This window comes from Choloepus didactylus, chromosome 5, assembly GCF_015220235.1.
Source record: "Choloepus didactylus isolate mChoDid1 chromosome 5, mChoDid1.pri, whole genome shotgun sequence".
In the NCBI taxonomy this organism is placed as follows: Eukaryota; Metazoa; Chordata; class Mammalia; order Pilosa; family Megalonychidae; genus Choloepus; species Choloepus didactylus.
This window is the reverse complement of record NC_051311.1, coordinates 130,752,816-130,771,567: the sequence shown is the minus strand read 5'-3', so window position 1 is coordinate 130,771,567 and position 18,752 is coordinate 130,752,816. Positions and strand designations below refer to the sequence as shown.

The 18,752-nt window shown below is 40.2% G+C and overlaps 1 protein-coding gene across 1 annotated transcript; it reads left to right on the top strand.

The window, feature by feature from the left end:
• Positions 1-1,636: 1,636 nt before the first annotated feature.
• LOC119534989 (translationally-controlled tumor protein-like) lies at positions 1,637-2,371 on the top strand. The gene has a single exon (XM_037837519.1). It carries the CDS (start codon positions 1,652-1,654, stop codon positions 2,168-2,170), a length of 519 nt encoding a protein of 172 aa, XP_037693447.1. The 5' UTR covers positions 1,637-1,651; the 3' UTR covers positions 2,171-2,371.
• Positions 2,372-18,752: the final 16,381 nt, after the last annotated feature.

The window sequence follows — 18,752 nt, the reverse complement described above, 5'->3', positions numbered from 1 at the left end:
TACCTTTGGGAAAGGACACTGTTACACTGCCAAAAATTTATACTGTTAATCTTTCTCCCAGCCTTCCCCAGGGGGACCTACAGCCTTTTACCAGGGTAACTGTGTAATGTGGAAAAGGAAATGATCAAATATTTGGGGGATTATTAGACACTGGTTCAGAAGTGACATTAATTCCAGAAGACCCAAAACGTCACTCTGGTCGACTAGTCAGAGTTGGGGCTTATGGAGGTTAGGTGATTGATGAAGTTTTAGCTCAGGTCCATCTCACAGTAGGTTCAGTGGGTCCCTGGACCCATTCTGTGGTTATTTCCCTAGTTCTGGAATGCAGAATTGGAATAGACATACTCAACAACTGGCAGAATCCTCACATTGGTTCCCTGACTCATGGAGTGAGGGCTATAATGGCAGGAAAGGCCAAGTGGAAGCCGCTAGAACTGCCCCTGCCTAGTAAAATAGTAAACCAGAAGCAACAGCAGATTCCTGGAGAGATTACAGAGATTAATGCCACTCTTAAGGACTTGAAGAATGCAGGGGTGGTGATTCCCACCACATCCCCACTCAACTCTCCTACTGTCCTGTGCAGAAAACAGATGGGTCTTGGAGGATGAATGTGGATTATCATAAGTTTAACCAGGTGTTGACTCCAATTGCAGCTGCTTTTCCAGATGTGGCATCATTGCTTGAGCAAATCAATAAATCCCTTGGTACCTGGTAAGCAGGTATAGATCTGGAAAATGCTTTTTTCTCAATAGGTGATAGTAAGGACCACCAGAAACAGTTTGCATTCAACTGGCAAACTGTGCTGCCTCTGGAGTATATCAGCTCTCCAGCCCTATGTCATAATAATGTCCACAGGGATCTTGATCGTTTCTCCCTCGCACAAGACATCACACTGGTCCATTATATTGATGACTGTTCTAGTTTGCTAATGCTGCTGGAATAGATTGGCTTTTATAAAAGGGGGTTTATTTGGTTACATAGTTACAAGGCCATAAAGTGTCCAAATCGGGTACCTTCACTGGAGGATGGCCAATGGTGTCCGGAAAACCTCTGTTAGCTGGGAAGGCACGTGGCTGGCATCTGCTCCAAAGTTCTGGTTTCAAAATGGCTTTCTCCCAGGATGTTCCTCTCTAGGCTGCTGTTCCTCAAAAATGTCATTCTTATTTGCACTTGGGATATTTGTCCTCTCTCACTTCTCTGGACAAGAGTCTGCTTTCAACAGCCGTCTTCAAACTGTCTCTCATCTGTAGCTCCTGTGCTTTCTTCAAAGTGTCCCTGTTGGCTCCAGCTTCTCTTCAGAATGTCACTCACAGCTGCACTGAGTTCATTCTGTTTGTCAGCTCATTTATATGGCTCCACTGATCAAGGCCCACCCTGAATGGGTGGGGCCACACCTCCATGGAAATTATCTCATCAGAGTTATCACCTACAGTTGGGTGGGGCACATTTCCATGCAAACAACCTAATCCAAACGTTCCAACTTAATCCCCACTAATATGTCTGCCCCACAAGATTGCATAAAAGAATATGGCCTGCTTTTCGGCCCGCTCCCCCCTCCCCCCGGTGCCGCTCTGGCCGCTCCGCGCTCACTCCGAGCTCCGGGCTCCTGCCACGCCAGCGCCGCTGCCGCCGCCTCCCTCCAGCCGCCATCATGATCATCTACCGGGACCTCATCAGCCATGATGAGATGTTCTCTGACATTTACAAGATCCAGGAGATCGCGGATGGGCTGTGCCTCGAGGTGGAGGGGAAGATGGTCAGTAGGACAGAGGGTGGCATTGATGACTCGCTCATTGGTGGAAATGCCTCTGCTGAAGGCCCCGAGGGTGAAGGTACCGAAAGCACAGTCGTCACCGGTATTGATATTGTCATGAACCATCACTTGCAGGAAACTAGCTTCACAAAAGAAGCCTACAAAAAGTATATCAAAGATTACATGAAATCAATCAAAGGCAAACTTGAAGAACAGAGACCAGAAAGAGTAAAACCTTTTATGACAGGGGCTGCAGAACAAGTCAAGCACATCCTTGCTAATTTCAAAAACTACCAGTTCTATATTGGTGAAAACATGAATCCAGATGGTATGGTTGCTCTCCTGGACTACCGTGAGGATGGTGTGACCCCATATATGATTTTCTTTAAGGATGGTTTAGAAATGGAGAAATGTTAACAAACTTGGCAATTCCTTGGATCTATCACCTGTCATCATAACTGGCTGCTGCTTGTCATCCACACAATACCAGGACTTAGACAGATGGACTGATGCCATCTTGAACTCATTTATTTTGACCTTGATTTATTTGGAGCAGAGGCATTGTTTTTAAGAAAAACATGTCATGTAGGTTGTCTAAAAATAAAAATGCATTTAAACTCATTTGAGAGAATGCCTCTTAGTTTAATTAAACTAAATTCATCCTGTAGTATTCCTGGAGAAGCTAGAGCCTGGTTGTAGATAACTGCCATGCAGCATAAGACTGTCTTCAGATGAAGTCTACAGTTAACTTACTTCTGGGACTGGAATATTAAAGACAAGAACCAAAAGTCTTAATTCTGTGTTGAAGGGAGGAGACCATGTTCATAGCAGTGCCAGCATTTGAAGTGGATCTTTATGCATTTCGTCATCTACAAACAGAATTGGTTAACTTTGGAAGAGTTTTAACAAAAGAATAAAGAGACTATATTACAGTTGGAAAAAAAAAAAAAAAAAAAAAAGAATATGGCCTTTTCTTGGGGACATAATACATTCAAACCAGCACAGGGACATCATGTTGATTGGACCTAGTGAGCAATAAGTAGCAACTACTCTAGATCTGTTGGTAAGGTATTTGCTTGGCAGAGGATGGGAGATAATCCAACAAAAATACAGGGACTTTCCACCTCAGTAAAATTTCAAGGTGTCCAGTGGTGTGGGGCATGTCGAGATATCCCTTCTAAGGTGAAGGACAACCTGTTGCATCTGCCCCTCCTATGACCCAAAAAGAGGCACAACATTTAGTTGGCCTCTTTGGATTTTGGAGACAACATATTTCTCATTTGGGTGTGCTACTCCGGTCCATTTACTGAGTGACCAGAAAAACTTCTAGTTTTGAGTGGGGATTGGAACAAGACAAGGCTCTGTGACAGGTCCAGGCTGCTGTGCAAGCTGCTCTGCCACTTGGACCCTATGATCCAGCTGATCCAATGGTGCTGTGTTCTAGTTTGCTAATGCTGCCAGACTGCAAAACACCAGAAATGGATCAGCTTTTATGAAAAGGGATATATTTGGTTACACAGTTACAGTCTTAAGGCCATAAAGTGCCCAAGGTAACACATCAGACACCAGGGCCGATGGTGCCTGGAAAACCTCTGTTATCTGGGAAGGCATGTGACTGGCGTCTGCTCCAAAGTTCTGGTTTCAAACTGGCTTTCTCCCAGGACATTCCTCTCTAGGCTGCAGTTCCTCAAAAATGTCACTCTTAGTTGCTCTTGGGGTGTTTGTCCTCTCTTAGCTTCTTAGACCAAGAGTCTATTTTCAATGGCCATCTTCAAACTCTCTCTCATCTGCAGCTACTCTCTCAGCTTCTGTGCATTCTTTAAAGTGTCCCTCTTGGCTGTAACAAGCTCCTTCCTTCTGTCTGAGCTTATATAGTGCTCCAGTAAACTAATCAAGGCCCATGCTGAATGGATGGGGCCACACTTCCATGGAAATTATCCAATGAAAGATCTCACCCACAGTTGAGTGCTCACATCTCCATGGAAACATCCAATCAAAAGTCTCCAACCCAATCAACACCAATATGTTTCCTGCCCACACAAGACTACATCAAAGATAATGGTGTTTTGGGGGACATAATACATTCAAACCAGCACATGCTGGAAGTGTCAGTAGCAAATAGAGATGCTGTTTGGAGCCTTTGGCAGGCTCCTATAGGAGAATCACAATTCAGGCCCTTAGGATTTTGGAGTAAAGCCTTATCCTTTGCAGATAACTACTCTCCATTTGAGAAACAGCTTTTAGCCTGCTACTGGGCCTTAGTAGAGACAGAACACTTAACCATCAGGCCACCAAGTTACCATAAAACCTGAGTTACCTATCATGAGCTGGGTGTTGTCCGACCCACCAAGCCATAAAGTCGGGCATGCACAGCAGCACTCCATCATAAAATGGAAATGGTATATACAAGATAGAGCTCAAGTGGGTCCTGAAGGCACAAGTAAGTTACATAAGGAAGTGGCCCAAATACCCATGGCCCCCACTCTTTCCACCTTACCTTCTCTTTCCCCACCCACAGCTATGGTGTCTTGGGGAGTTCCTTACAATCAGTTGACTGAGGAAGAGAAAACTTGGGCCTAGTTTACAAATGGTTCTGCATGATATGCAGGCACCACCTGAAAGTGGACAGCTGGCAGCACAGCAGCCCCTTTCTTAGATGTCCCTGAAGGGCAGTGGTGAGGGGAAATCCTCTCAGTGGGTGGAACTTCGAGCAGTGCACCTGGTTGTTCATTTTGCTTGGAAGGAGAAATGGCCAGAGGTGCATTTGTATACTGATTCATGGGCTGTTGTTAATGGTTTGACTGGATGGTCAGGGCTTAGAAGGAATATGATTGGAAAATTGGTGACAAAGAAGTCTGGGGAAGAGGTATGTGGATAGACCTTTCTGAGTGGGCAAAAACATGAAGATACTTGTGTCCCATGTGAATGCTCATCAGAGGATGACTTCAGCAGAGTAAGATTTTAATAATCAAGTGGATAAGATGACCCATTTGGTGGATACCAATCAGCCTCTCCCCACCCACTCCCAAAGGGTTCATGAACAAAGTGGTCATGGTGGTAGGGATGGAGGTTATGCATGGGCTCAGCAACATGGGCTTCCACTCATCAAGGCTGACCTGGCCACAGTCACTGCTGAGTGCCCAATCTGCCAGCAGCAGAGACTGACAGTCCCGAATATGGCATCATTCCCTGAGGTGATCAGCTTGTTACCTGGTGGCAGGTTGATTACATTGAACCACTTCCATCATGGAAGGGGTGGTGATTTGTTCTCACTGGAATAGACATATACACAGGATATGGGCTTGCCTTCCCTACATGCAATGCTTCTGCCAAAACTACCATTTGTGGACCTACAGAATGCCTTATCCACCATCACAGTATTTCACACAGCATTGCTTCTGACCAAGGAATCCACTTCACAGCAAATGAAGTGAGGGAATGGGCACATGTTCATGGAATTCTCTGGTCTTACCATGTTCCCCATTAGCCAGGGGCAGCTGGGTTGATAGGATGGTGAAATGCCTGTTGAAAACTCAATTGTGGTGCCAACTAGGTGGCAATACCTTGCAGGGTTGGGGCAGTGTTCTCCAGGAGGCTATGTATGCTCTGAATCAGTGTCCACTCTATGGTACTGTTTCTCCTATAGCCAGGATTGATGAATCCAGGAATCAAGGGGTGGAAACAGGAGTGGTACCACTCACTATCACTCCTAGTGATCCACTAGGAAAGTTTTTTGCTTCCTGTCTCTGCAAGCTTAAGCTCTGCTGGTCTACAAGTCTTAGTTCCAAAAGGACGAATGCTTCCACCAGGAAACACAGCAAAATTCCATTGAACTGGAAGTTAAGACTGCCGCCTGGCTGCTTTGGACTTCTTATGCCTCTGAATCAACAGGCAAGGAAGGGGATTACTGTACTGGCTGCGGTGATTGATCCTGACTATCAAGGAGAAACAGCAGTGTAACTACCCAATGGAGGTAAAGAAGAGTTTTCCTGGAATACAGGAGATCCCCTAGGGCGCCTCTTAGGACTAGCAGGCCTTGTGATTAAAGTTAATGGAAAACTGTAACAACCCAATACAGGCAGGACTACCAATGGCCAAGAAACTTCAGGAGTCAAGATTTGGTTACCCCTCCGCCCCAGACAAAGAACAACAGCCAGCTGAAGTGCTTGCTGAGGATAAAGGGATCATGGAATGGGTAGTGGAAAAGGTAGTGATAAATATGAACTACGACCATGTGACCAGTTACAGAAATGAGAACTAAGATGGCATGAATATTTCCTCCTTGTTTTGTTATGAACATGTTTCTATTTGTCTGTAAAGCAAATATCTTTTTTTCTTCTCTATCTTATCCCCTTATCATATGACATAAGATGTATCGTTCATTTCACAGTATTTAAGCTAAAGAAAATCAAGTTTAAGAGTTAATATCACCCAAGGACTTGCACCCTATTCTGGAGAGATTTAGTGTGTTTCCAGTACTATGCAGGACAGCTGAGTACTGTTAGGTGAAATATATGTCTGTTATTGTTCTCTACTTAGAGATAAAGTGGTTTAAGGTGATGTGCATAACGGCCAAGTTGACAAGGGGTGGACTGTGATGGTTGAGTTCATGTGTCAGCTTGGCCAGGTGATGGTGTCCAGGTGTCTGGTCAAGCAAGCACTGGCATAACTGTTACCACAAGGACATTTGTGGCTGGTTTATTAAATTATCAGTCAATTGGCTGCAGCTATGACTGATTACATCAATGAAGGGCATGTCTTCCACAATGAGAGAATTCACTCAGCTGTATTTAATCCAATCCATTGAAGACTTTTAAGCAAGAAAGATAGAGGAGCTTCACTTCTTCTTCAGCTAGCCAGTGAAGCATTTCCTGAGTTCATCAAACACCTTCACTGGAGTTGCCAGTTCTCTGCCTGCCCTACAGAATTTGGACTAGTGCATCCCCACAGTTGCGTGAGACTCTTTTATAAATCCTGTATTTGTAGATATCTCTTGTTGGTTCTGTTTCCCTAGAAAACCCTAACTAATACAATCTCCTCAGACCCCTCCAGCCAGCCTGCATTCACCTACATGTGGGAAAGAAAACAATGGACAAATGCTGTGCTACCACAAGGATATCTTCATGGTCCCATTATTTGCCATGGTTTGGTAGCTCAAGATTTAAATATGTGGAAACTTCTGGCAGAGGTCTCTGTCTTTCATTGTATTGATGATGTTATGTTGATAGGAAATCCTCTTGCAGAATTGGAAACTGCTGTTAAGTCTGTTCCCCTCTGCTGTTGTTGATAAAGTGCAAAATTACCCAACTCCACATAAAACTCCTAAACAGTTCATGGCTTTCCTAGGTTTGTTGGGTTACTGGAGACTGTTTATACCCCCATTTATGACAGATTCTAAACCTTTGCATGTCCTAGTTAGGACAGGGAAAACATAGGAATGTTCCACAGCAGGCTGCTTTTGAAAAGGCCAAACGGGATACTGCATGGCCTCAGGCTTACGGGGGTGGACCCAGATATGCCTTGCAAATTAGACATGGTCAGTACCAATACTGGCTTTGGGTGGGGCTTGTGACAAATGCAACAGAAAAGTGAGTTCCCATTGGCTTTTGGTCTCAGCTCTGGAAAGAAGCCAAGCTGCAGTACAGTATTTTAGAAAACCAACTGTGTGCTGCCTGTAATGCTCTACTGCAAGTTGAAGAACTAACCCCAAAATGCCCTGGGTCATTGCGCACTGCCATCCCCAAACAGAGGTGGATAAAAGAACACATCAAGGAATGCTCAGCTGAGCACTCTGATAAAGTGGAAAGTTTATCTGCTGCAACACGGTGTCTTTAACAACAGCCCCTTAAGTGCAGAAATGCATGATATTCTAGGACCAGTTCCCTATATGGAAGGACAATGCTTGACCCTCCCTGCTGGTCCTCCCAAGGTGGTGTTTCTGTGGCCACTGTTGATGGATGTGGCAGTATACTGGAGTCTTCTTGCTATACTGATGGATCAGCACATAGGTAGCCCACAACCTGGATGGCAGTAGCTGTGATGGACACTATATGGTGGGAAACTGGGAGTATGCAAAACAGCCAATGGACTGAAGTAAGGGCTATACAGATGGTCATTGTTCATGAATCAGAAGATGCACTATTTACATTGACTCTTTACCTGGCAATATTGAAGCAGATGCTTTAGTAAAAGTTGGTAGCCTGGAGCCAACTATCACATAAGGCTGCTGAATGGCTATTTAGGAAAACAGGACACCAAGGAAACCAGACTCTGGAGGCTGGTGCAGCAATTCCAGTTGCCCATCCCAAGGCAATAGCTGAAAGATGTGTGTACGTCTGCCCCTCTTGCTCCCTGCCATGACCAAAAATGCTTCTTCACCAACTCAGTTACATCAGCCATGAGCAGATCCCAGTCACCAGATGGCAAGTAGGCTACATTGGGCCCCTTTCCTTATCTGAGGGTGCAAAATATGCCTTTATAGCCACATACATGGTTACTGGGCTGTTACTGGCCTTCCCAGTAGGAAAAGCCAACCAGAGAGCTGCAATATGTAGCCTAGAGAAACTAAGTGCTTTCTTTGGGGTCCCCACTCATGTGGACAGTGATAGAGCAACCCCCTTTACTGGACAACTATCTCAAGCCTGGGCTACTGAACATGATGTCTAATGGATGTTTCATTTGCTATACAACCCATAGCAGCAGGGTTAATCAAAAGAATGAATGGGCTTTAAAAAGAGCAGCTAAAAGAGAACAAACAACCCCTGTAGCAGTGGACTCATCAGTTATATCCAGCCCTCACCAGCCTCATGACCTCAAACAGCCACTCCCACTCCCACTGAGTTGGTAACTGCAGGACACATGAAAGTGCTGCGAATTCAGGTAAAGGGACTGGCGATGTTACAACCACAACAAGGTCATGAAAATAATTTGCTCTTGCCTGCACCACAAGCATTAGAAATTGGGGAGAATAAGGTGGATTGGCCACAGTCCTGGCCAATGCAGCTACGCTGGTTGGGAATCCTAAGCCCATAGGGTGTTGGGGTCACCTAAAATTTAAGATATATATAACCAACCCAGGATGTCCCCCCACCACATGAAAGTACTGTATGTATGACCTTGAGGACACATGCCTAAGCTAACTGTAGATTTAACTCCAGAAGACTCCCTGCAATTGCAGGGGGAAAAACTGTACTATCCAAAACCCCCTCATAGCACCCCTTCCCCAGGAGCTCTTCTGTCCACTAATGGAAACCTAACTTGTATATCAGCAGGACTTACCCCTTATTGTTCCCTATACACATCTTTCTTTTCACCCATAGCACTCTAGGGGACTCAGCATAACTCATGTCTACTACTGAACCCATGTTGAGTTTGCAGGGACTTGCAACCTTTAGGTGCTACCAGCCTTTCTTGGACTGTAACCCCTGTGAATTGGACTGCGTGGAACACCCTGCTGGCCCAGCAGAATTCAACACATTGGAAAATAAACACAGATTTTATCAATTATCAGCAACATCTCTTTGTGGGTTGTTATTTCTGCACGAGGGGGACCTGTAGTATTCTATTGTCTCTTATCCTGCAATGTGTGTCCTATGGTCAATATAGTCTGCTGCATGGGGGTGGATTTTGAGGGCCCAGGGCCCCATACCCTCCTCCATGTCTGAGATATACACAGTCAATTACATGACCAAGCAACAGGCCCCTCACCCCCAGGGGGGAAGCATTAAGACTTCCCTTCCCTAATCACTGTTAGTAACCAACTCTTGGGGGATCTTGTTGTAATCAAATCTCATGAGATCCTGTTGTAATGAAATCTCGTGAGAAACTCTGTTGTCACAAATCTTTATAAGCAACCCCTACCCCCAACCCTGGCATTCCTCTCTCTCTCTGCAGAATGGCAGATGCTGACTTCACTCACTTGATCCACCGCAATTGGGAAAAATTGTCTCCTGTTTCGTAAGTCCTAATTAAAGTCATGGGTAACTCTGTGCCAGGTACGTTCTTTGGTCTTGGGACTAATCTGGGTTGGAACAATTTGTATTTCTCTGATGACTAATAATGTCACGCATCTTTTCAAGTGTTTATTGGGCATTGTATATCCTCTTTGAAGAAATGTCTATTCAGAGCCTTTGCCCATTTTTAAACTGAGATAATTATCATTTTTGTTATTGAGTTTAAGAGTTCTTATATACTCAGTATATAAGCTTTTTATCAGATATATTATTTGCAAATATTTGTTTCCATTCAGAGGGTTGTTCTTCCCCTTTCTTGATGGTGTCCTTTGAGGCACAGTTTTTAATTTTGATGAAGTCCAATTAATCTATTATTTCTTTGGTTGCTTGTACTTTTTGTGTCATATTTAAGAAACATTGCGTAATAAAGGGTCACAAAGATTAGTCCTGCATTTTCTTCTAAAAGTTCTTCTTTCATTTTTATCTGATTATGCTGTTTGGTAGGTAGGAGCACATGGTTTGATGTAAAGACGTACTGGGTTTGAGACCTGGCTCCTCATTTACCAGTTGTCTGACCAAAGGCAGAAATTGTCCTTAACCTTTCTAAGCCTGTTTCCTCTTCTCTGAAGTGGAGAGAGTTAATAAAAGCACCTACTCTATAGGAATGTTGAAAGGTTCCACTGAGTTAGTGTTTATAAAACCTCTTACCCCAATATCTGTCAAATATAAGTGCTCTATAAAGGTTAGCTGGTAGAGACCACCAGGTGTAGATTCTCAGTATTTCCTCATCTCCTTCTAAAGCATCTCTATGGCTTTTTCCCTCACATCTATCTCAGAGCAAGAGTATAATGTGACTTTCAAGTTATTTACTATAAATAATGTATAATCACAATTGCATTATTTAATGGCCATTCTATTATCTAAAACTATGATTAACACTTTCCAAGATTTAAATTTTGGGTGCGTTCCTATATTTGTGTTATGCAGGATGTCACATTATATTGATCATTTTAGATTACGATACAAGCTGTGTTTTTCATGAAATGTAATTATGGCGAACTTACATTGCATTATATAAATCAGAATGTATTGCAACTATTAATTTGGATAATAAGAACAGCCTAATCATATAGAATAGATGAAAAAGGAAAAAAACAACAAAAACAGTTTGTTTCCATATAATTATATAGTCCATCTATTTATGGAATAAATAACCAGTTGACAGCATTATCTACACTAAAACCAGGATAATTCTTCATGAACTTGGTCAGAAGTTATCCAAAGCTCCTTTGAGAGTTATTGTGAATAACAATGACTTCATTTTCTCCTGATGAATCAATAATATGAGCCATCACAAAGGGTATCTCAAGAATCTGGTGCTGTAGTAGTGAACTTCCTTGCCCAGTCTGTGTTTGGATCAGTGGTTCTCAATCAATTGTTGCATCAGAATCTCCTGGAGGGTTTAAAAACAAAACAAAACAAAACAAAAAAACAGATGCTAGGCCCCACCCACAGAGTGTCTGCTTCAGTAGGCCTGGGATGGTGCCTGAGAATTTAGATTTCTATCAAGTTCTCAGGTGGTGCTGACATTACTGGTCCAGGGTTCACATTTCAAGAACCATTGCTCTAGTACAGTTAACAAACTATAAGGATATCTAGTTTACATTTCTAAGCTGGCCAGCATCCAGAGAATTCCGTGGCTCATCTTGACTCCATCAAATATACTGTAGTTCCCTAAAAGATCCATGGAACTTCCCATCTCACAAATCCTTTGGCCTTCTAGGTATGGAAGGGAACATTTGAAAAATTGACGAAATTGCACTTCTCCAATTTCAGGGAAAGCTTAAGGCTCAAGAGACTCTGCTGGTTCTGGAGTCCAGACAGACTGTGGGGTTGCCCTGCAGCCTTCCTAATTACATGCTTGGTTCAGAAGAATTTGTTTTGACTCTTCCTTCTCCTTTTGACCCAGTATCTAGCTTCTTAGTATACCTTCCTTTGCCTAATGATTCCTTTATAATGTTATAGGTCCCTAATAAATACTCATAAATGTACAGCTATTTCAGTGAGTTTTATGATGATTATAATATGCTTTCTGGTCTCTCCCATAGCCAACATTTTGGCTACCTAGCAAGTTTTTCTCCCGCCCCTCTTCTTCAGTGTTTGGTTTTGTTTTTCTCTTTAATTTGGAGTCACAATGCTGGAATGGTATAACTCTGGGGACACCATTAGTCATTTTCTCTACAACATGTAGAAAGACCATCTCAATACAAAGCCAACATACAAACAGAAACAGACTGAAAGAAGAAAGAGAACATGATGATATTATTTGAACCTGGATTAATTTATTCCCAATAATAGCGATACCCTCCTCCTTCTGAGTTATTTAAGCCAGTAAAATTCTATTTCATGTAAGCTAGTTTGAGTTGGGTTTTTGTCATTCAAAACTAAAAAATCCTGACTGCTGATCAGAGTTCATTAAAAAGGTTAAGTTATATAAATATAATACAACCAGACCATATTTATTCTTAGATTCCAAATGAAATACTAGCCACAATATTTTAAGACTCATTCAGATACTACTTATACTAAAAACTGTTAAAGAAATCCATACTGACCAGGTGATAAGGATCATGAAGGAGAAGCAAAAGATGTTAAGAGGGTCACTGGTTTCCTTTCAAAATTATTGGGATAAATATTCATACGATTTTCCTCATATACCAACGACATTGAAAAACCCAAGATGGCCTTTGTAATTTGGGATTCCTCGTAAAGAAAAAGGAAGTGTCACCCCCAAAAATTCTTAAATTTATACACCACTATTCAACCAATATAAACTCAAAGCACTCATGAAAATGCCATTGTGACATTTATATTTATCTTCATAATAGTTAAATGGTTAACATGTACTAAAGAAACTAGACAGAGTTAAGTTACTTGGAGCTCCTTCAACAACCAAATGCTGGGTATAGATAGCCATTTATTTTGGACTGGTGTTTGTGTCTACCTTTGAATCTTGACTTTTCAAGAGTTCTTTCCTGAATTGCTCAATATAATAGCTTACATATCCATTTTGTGAAAAAATAAACCCAACTGTTTATATACAGCATTTAGACTTTAAACCCTCTCTCTAGCTAAGTGAACACTCTTCCTTTTTGGCTTGCAGATCCTCTACTGTTACCCTGATCTCTACCCAGCCTCATAGCCAACTGCACTCAGAGGAGAATACCTCTCATCTTCCTTTTGGATTCTGGCTGTCACTCTGCCATTTGCCTTGTTCATGGAGCAGCAATACTCATCAGTCCATAGGAAAATCTTCCCCTTGATTCCTGCCCCCATGGACCTTCTGTTATTCCAACAGTTACCAAGACCTGGGGATGTAGGGTATGGGATAGAGATGGGGGGTGCAGTACTGCATAATCTACAGACTGTTTCTCATTAGGGATAGGCTTGGATCTGGCTACAAGAGGAGGAAGTGGTTAACTCAATTAGAGAAAAGGTTATTTCAACCTTAAAAATTCAGTTTGCATGCCATGTTAGCAGCACTTTCATGATAATTAAGACTTTCTGTTTCTTAGGAACTCAAAATGTAAAAATAGTGAAGAGGCAGAAAATAAGAAAGACCAATCAAAATGTCAACATTCTGACAGAAGACGAAAAAAATAAGGCAAGACATCTATATAGCTGTTCTGTTTGATTTTAAAAGATTCAACAGTAAATGATACAACCCATCTTCGTGTCTCTCTCTCCCTTTGTAAAATGAAGGATTAAAATATAATTCTTCTTATATTTCCAGCTTCACAGCTTATTATCTATGGTGTATGGTCTATGCCTCAACATATAACTATCTCTGGTTTTAAAGCCAGGGAGTATTTGTGTTTTTAAGAATTGTACATGGAGACCCCCAGAAAGGATAGATAAATCCAATAGTGCTTAGAGCTTGGAATAGTGAATGGCTTGACTTCACCTATTATGAAGAAGGGTTTTCCCTTTTGCCTTTTTGATAGAGATACACACAAACAAGGTCTCGTTAAACTTCTCAATCAATAGGAAATTTTTCTAAGGAGGGCAAAATGACAAAATATCAAATAGGTTTTGTTCATTCACTGGCCCTAATATCTATAATTATGTCCTGGTTCTAGTAAATTGGGGTGGCAGACTATTTTGAAATAAGCTTTTCTTACCCAGGACAGTGAAGAGACAAGGGATTTTTGAATATGGAAATTTTGCCTATGAAAGCACTTTAACAGAAATAATTGAGCTACACAAGGGACCTCATTGCCATAGTGAGGACATAGTCTATATGCTTTTTCAATTATAGGAGAAAGACTGAAAAGAGGTGGGCCTTTTGAATATAGCACGGAGACTCTCCTTTAAATTTACATATAAAATTATTTTGCAAAGGAATAGGGATGACATAAAAAATTTCATGGTGGATTCTTCGCCAGGTTCAAAAGAACGAAGTGAATATTTATACTTCTGAAGAGAAACCTCTTCAAAAGCATTGTGTGATGTGATTGAAGACACTCTTATAGCTTAACAGGAAATGACTTGACCTGCCTAAAACAGCTTTATATGGTACCCAGGATATACATAAAGTAGATTTTTTTTCCATATGAAAATTTAAGATTCTGGCCTGCACTTTGCCATAAAGGTGGCACACAATAACAGCAAGGAGTGGTGCTTTGTTGCTGTTTTTTGTTATTGTTGTGGTTTCAAGGAATCTGTGACTTCATCAAAGTTCTCAATTAAACTAAACGTGGAGACTATAATTTCTACATGGAAGCATCACTGGTATGCCCCCGGTATAACCCCACAACGTAATCTCTAGTTTTCAATAGAAGATTCTTTTTTTTTTTTGCACAAATACATATTTAAATAAATAATTTAAATAAAGGGAAACAATTTACTATATGAGGTATTACCTTACAATGGGCTTATTACAATTGCATTCGTTTCCTAAATCAAGAGTCTCTTTGAATTGTTTTTAAAATATAATACTGGTTGGTTGTATTTAGTTATTTTAAGTAGCTCTGCAAAATGTTTTAGAACTTAATACTATTTGTTTTATCATATGGTCAATTCCTGAGTGATTTATTTGTTTCTTGTATTTACTAAGACTGGGTTGTTAGCACCCCCGTTTTTTTAATCTATAGTATTGTCCAGATGGCTCCTGTTTCGTTTTTTATGACATCTGTGATTTTTCCATATGTACTAGTTCTAATCTCCTAGGTCTTTGGTCACAAAACAGGAATAATTAGTAAGAATATTAATGGGAAGAGGAAAATATAATAATTTTAGTAATTTAAGTCTCTGTTTGAAAATACACTGCTAATTTGGTGCTCATATGATTGAATCTAATTTTCAAAAAATCATCTAATCTGAATATTTAAATTCTGTTGATTTGAGGTTGATGATTTGCTGAATTCAACTGAATTTATCCAAGCCAGTTTCTGTATATTTGTTTAACACATGGGTGAGTTAAGGGTCAAAGACAGAAAGCAATCCACCCAATTCATTAGAACAATAAAACCATAAAATCATTAAGATAAGTGAAGTAGGTCTAATGCATGTAACAACTGAGGTGGAGGAGGACTGATTAGGTGCTAGGAAATCTAGGCGAAGGGAAACTAAGTTGAGTGCTCAACTTAACTCTGCATTTTTTTGGGGGACTTTCAGAGAAAATTGTGATGTGCTACAGACCAAGATGGACACACTTGTCCATACCTTGTGCTTTGGGAGGTATATACTCCACAGGACTCTTGATTGACACAATAAAGGACATTTTTTTAAAATGTTAAAGAGTGAGGGGATGATTTATACTTTAATCCCACTAAAGAAGAGCATAAAATGTTAAATCATGGTTCTGTAAAGGCATTTCTATGAGGGACTAGAATGTCATCTAGGTTGACAGGAATTGCCTTGAAGCACACAAAAAGCTTAGAGAATCTAGGGCATTGTCAAGCATTTTTATTCATATATCTTGTAAAATAATTTTGAAAAACCATATGTCCCCTTGAACATTTCAAAATTAAGATCTAAAACTTTCCATGAGAAGTTTAAAAAGTTAAAATGATGTAATTTTCAGTGCATTTTAACTATGGCATTTAAAAATGAAAGTTTTATGGCATATTTAATGGTAAAAAAGATGATTTAAATACCTTATAGATTTGATAACAGCATCATCCATTTAAAATACATGAACAAGATTTCTTTTAGTATCAGAAATTTTACAATGTTCCTTAGCCTCTTTGAATCACATTTCCATTCTACTTCCCCTAAAGAATTGTATTAGCAGGTAATACTTATTGGTATTCAATTGCTCAAAACAATCTGAATGTATATACTTTCAGAAATTACTTTAATTATAATTAAATATCTGGTTAATATTGCTGTTTCTTTCCCTTTACTTCTGCTCCTTTACATTTCCCTTAGTGTTAGATATCATTGGAGTGATTATGGGCATTTTCTGGGAACCAGCTAAAGGGAGGTTGAGTTGGGAATAACTGAGTGCGTTTAATAGACGATTATTTATGAAGTTCACAGTCACTTCCGTGTACAGTTAAGTAACAGTCAGCTATCACAGAATAGGAGTGACACCTACATCACTTAGTCAACTCACCTGGAGTCTCTGAAGCAAAGATGTGGGACTAGAGGTGGAATGTTTATAGGAAACTGACCTTCTGTGACTGGCGCTGGAAGCATGTAGGTAGTAGAAAATAAACAACAAAGACAGAAGTTCGCCATGGAAAACTGTCCCAGATTTGAAAAAAAAAAAAAATTGTGAAATTTTCAGCAAAGGATTTGGTTTTCAAAAACATCTGATCAAAATACAAGTTCTCACCTATCAGGAATACACTTGATAATGCAGTCTGTGCAATTATAAATGCTCCATACATGTATTTTTTTCCTTTTTCATGAAAGTCACCCAAAATAGAATTTCTTTGTAAGTCACAAATCTGTAGCAATATTACAAACAGCATTTATGTCTGAGTGAAGTCACATGTAAATACTGAATCATATTTCTATTCTTTCTATAGAAACTAATATATCAAAATTTTTGTTATATGAAGTTGCTGTCAAAGATTGGGCAGGCAAAATATTTTTAAAAAGTAATTTAGAGTTATATCAGGCAATTAATTAAAGTATAATATTTCTAGATTTTGAAATATCTCAGTGTTATCTCTTAAACGTTGTAAAATTTGTAATGTTTTGTAATTTCTCTTTTCATTCTAAATAAATGTTTGTATCTAAATTTTAATTCTTTTTCATAAAGAGGGCCCTCCAAATTGCATAATCCTCTAGCCCCACAAAACCTGCCTATACATTGTTTCATTCTGTGGGCATCTGCCTCAGTAGTGATCCACTCTTAACCAGTAGTCAGCCTACAGGAGAAGAGCCTCCTGCCCTACTCTACAATGCATCTCAATTCAGAATATCCCAAAGTGCTCCAAAATAACCTGCTACATTTTGCCCTTAATGGAAATTTGATTAAGTCAAGGGATAATGGACCACAAAGCCTTATCCCTTGATTAAGGATGTTTCACAGATACTAATAGTTTGGGGGCTCATGAGTTTTTTTTTCCAACTTTTAATTTTGAAACATTTCAAATGTATGGGACAGTTGCAGGAATCAGACAATGAATACTGATTCATTCTTCACCTAGATTCACCAACTGTTAACATTTTATTACATTTGCTTTCTCTCTCTAAGTAACAATTAAAAATGTATATACATTTTTAATTGTTACTTAATTCTTAATTCTTGTTACTTTTCATTCTTATTGCTGAGCCATTTCAGGTATGCGGATTTTTCAACCCGAAATAATTCAGTTTGTCTTGCGTGAGAGTGAAGTCATTCACTTCCACAACCATAATACATCTCTACAGTAAACGTGGAGAATCACCACCCCACCCCTATTCAAGGAAGGACTTGCTGCCCAGTCTCCAGACAGTCTCCAGCAGAGTCTGCCTCATGCTCTGCCAGGTCAGGCCACATCTGGGGACTGAGTGAGGTGGAACTCTAAAGGCCAGGCTATTTACGATCAGACATGGGGCTCTGTGGCAGGCAATACTGGCTCCAGAGCAAGCCGCCGCTGACACTTTATCAGGTCTTCACTGCAGTTCAGTTTCTTTCTCTGACCAATTCTCCTTCTCTTCATTCCCTTCACAAATGCTCATCTGTAATGAACATCTCATATTTCAAATTCTCAGTCCTGCAACGGTCCTTTATAGCATTTTTTTTTTCTTCCGGTCTTTCAATTTGGGATCACACACTGCAGTTAATTGTCAGGGCTCTTTAGTGTCCTTAAACTGAAACAACTCCTCAGCTTCTCTTTGTCTTTCATGATATTGATATTTTCAAAGGTTACAAGTAAGCTGTTTTGTAGAAATTCCTCACTTTGGGGCTATCTGACGTTTCCATATGATTAGATGCAGGTTGCACATTTATGGCAGAAATACTACAGAAGCAATAGCGTGTCCTTCTCAGGGCAGCATGTCAGAAGGCACATGATTTAAGTTTGTCCCATTATTGGTATTAACGATTTGATCACTTGGTTAAAGAGATAGTTATGATTTTTTTACTGTATATTTTCCCCCTTTGTAATTTTAATTTTCAAAACAATTTGTGAGAAGATATTTTGAGGTTGTATGAATATCCTGTTTCACAACAGATTTTTATCCAGTGGTTTTAGCAATTGTAATAATTCTTGACTACAATGGTTGCAAAAAATTCATTTCTTCACTTTAGGCGTTACGCTATAAAGAGCTTTTTCTCCCTTCCTTCCTCTCTACCTCTCTCCCTCTCTCCTTATCTTTCTCCTTCCTTCCTTCCTCTCTTCTTCCCTTTTATTCTTTTGTCCTTTTTCTTTTCTCTTTTTTCAGTTTGAACTTACAGATAATTTTTTTATTCAACATGTTATAAACTATTACTATCATTATTCATTTTGATGATCAAATCCCAAATTTGACCAGTGGGAACCACTTTATGGTTGTTTTTTGTCCTTTTAACACATTATCACAATTTTTGAGCACTTCCTTACTCTCTG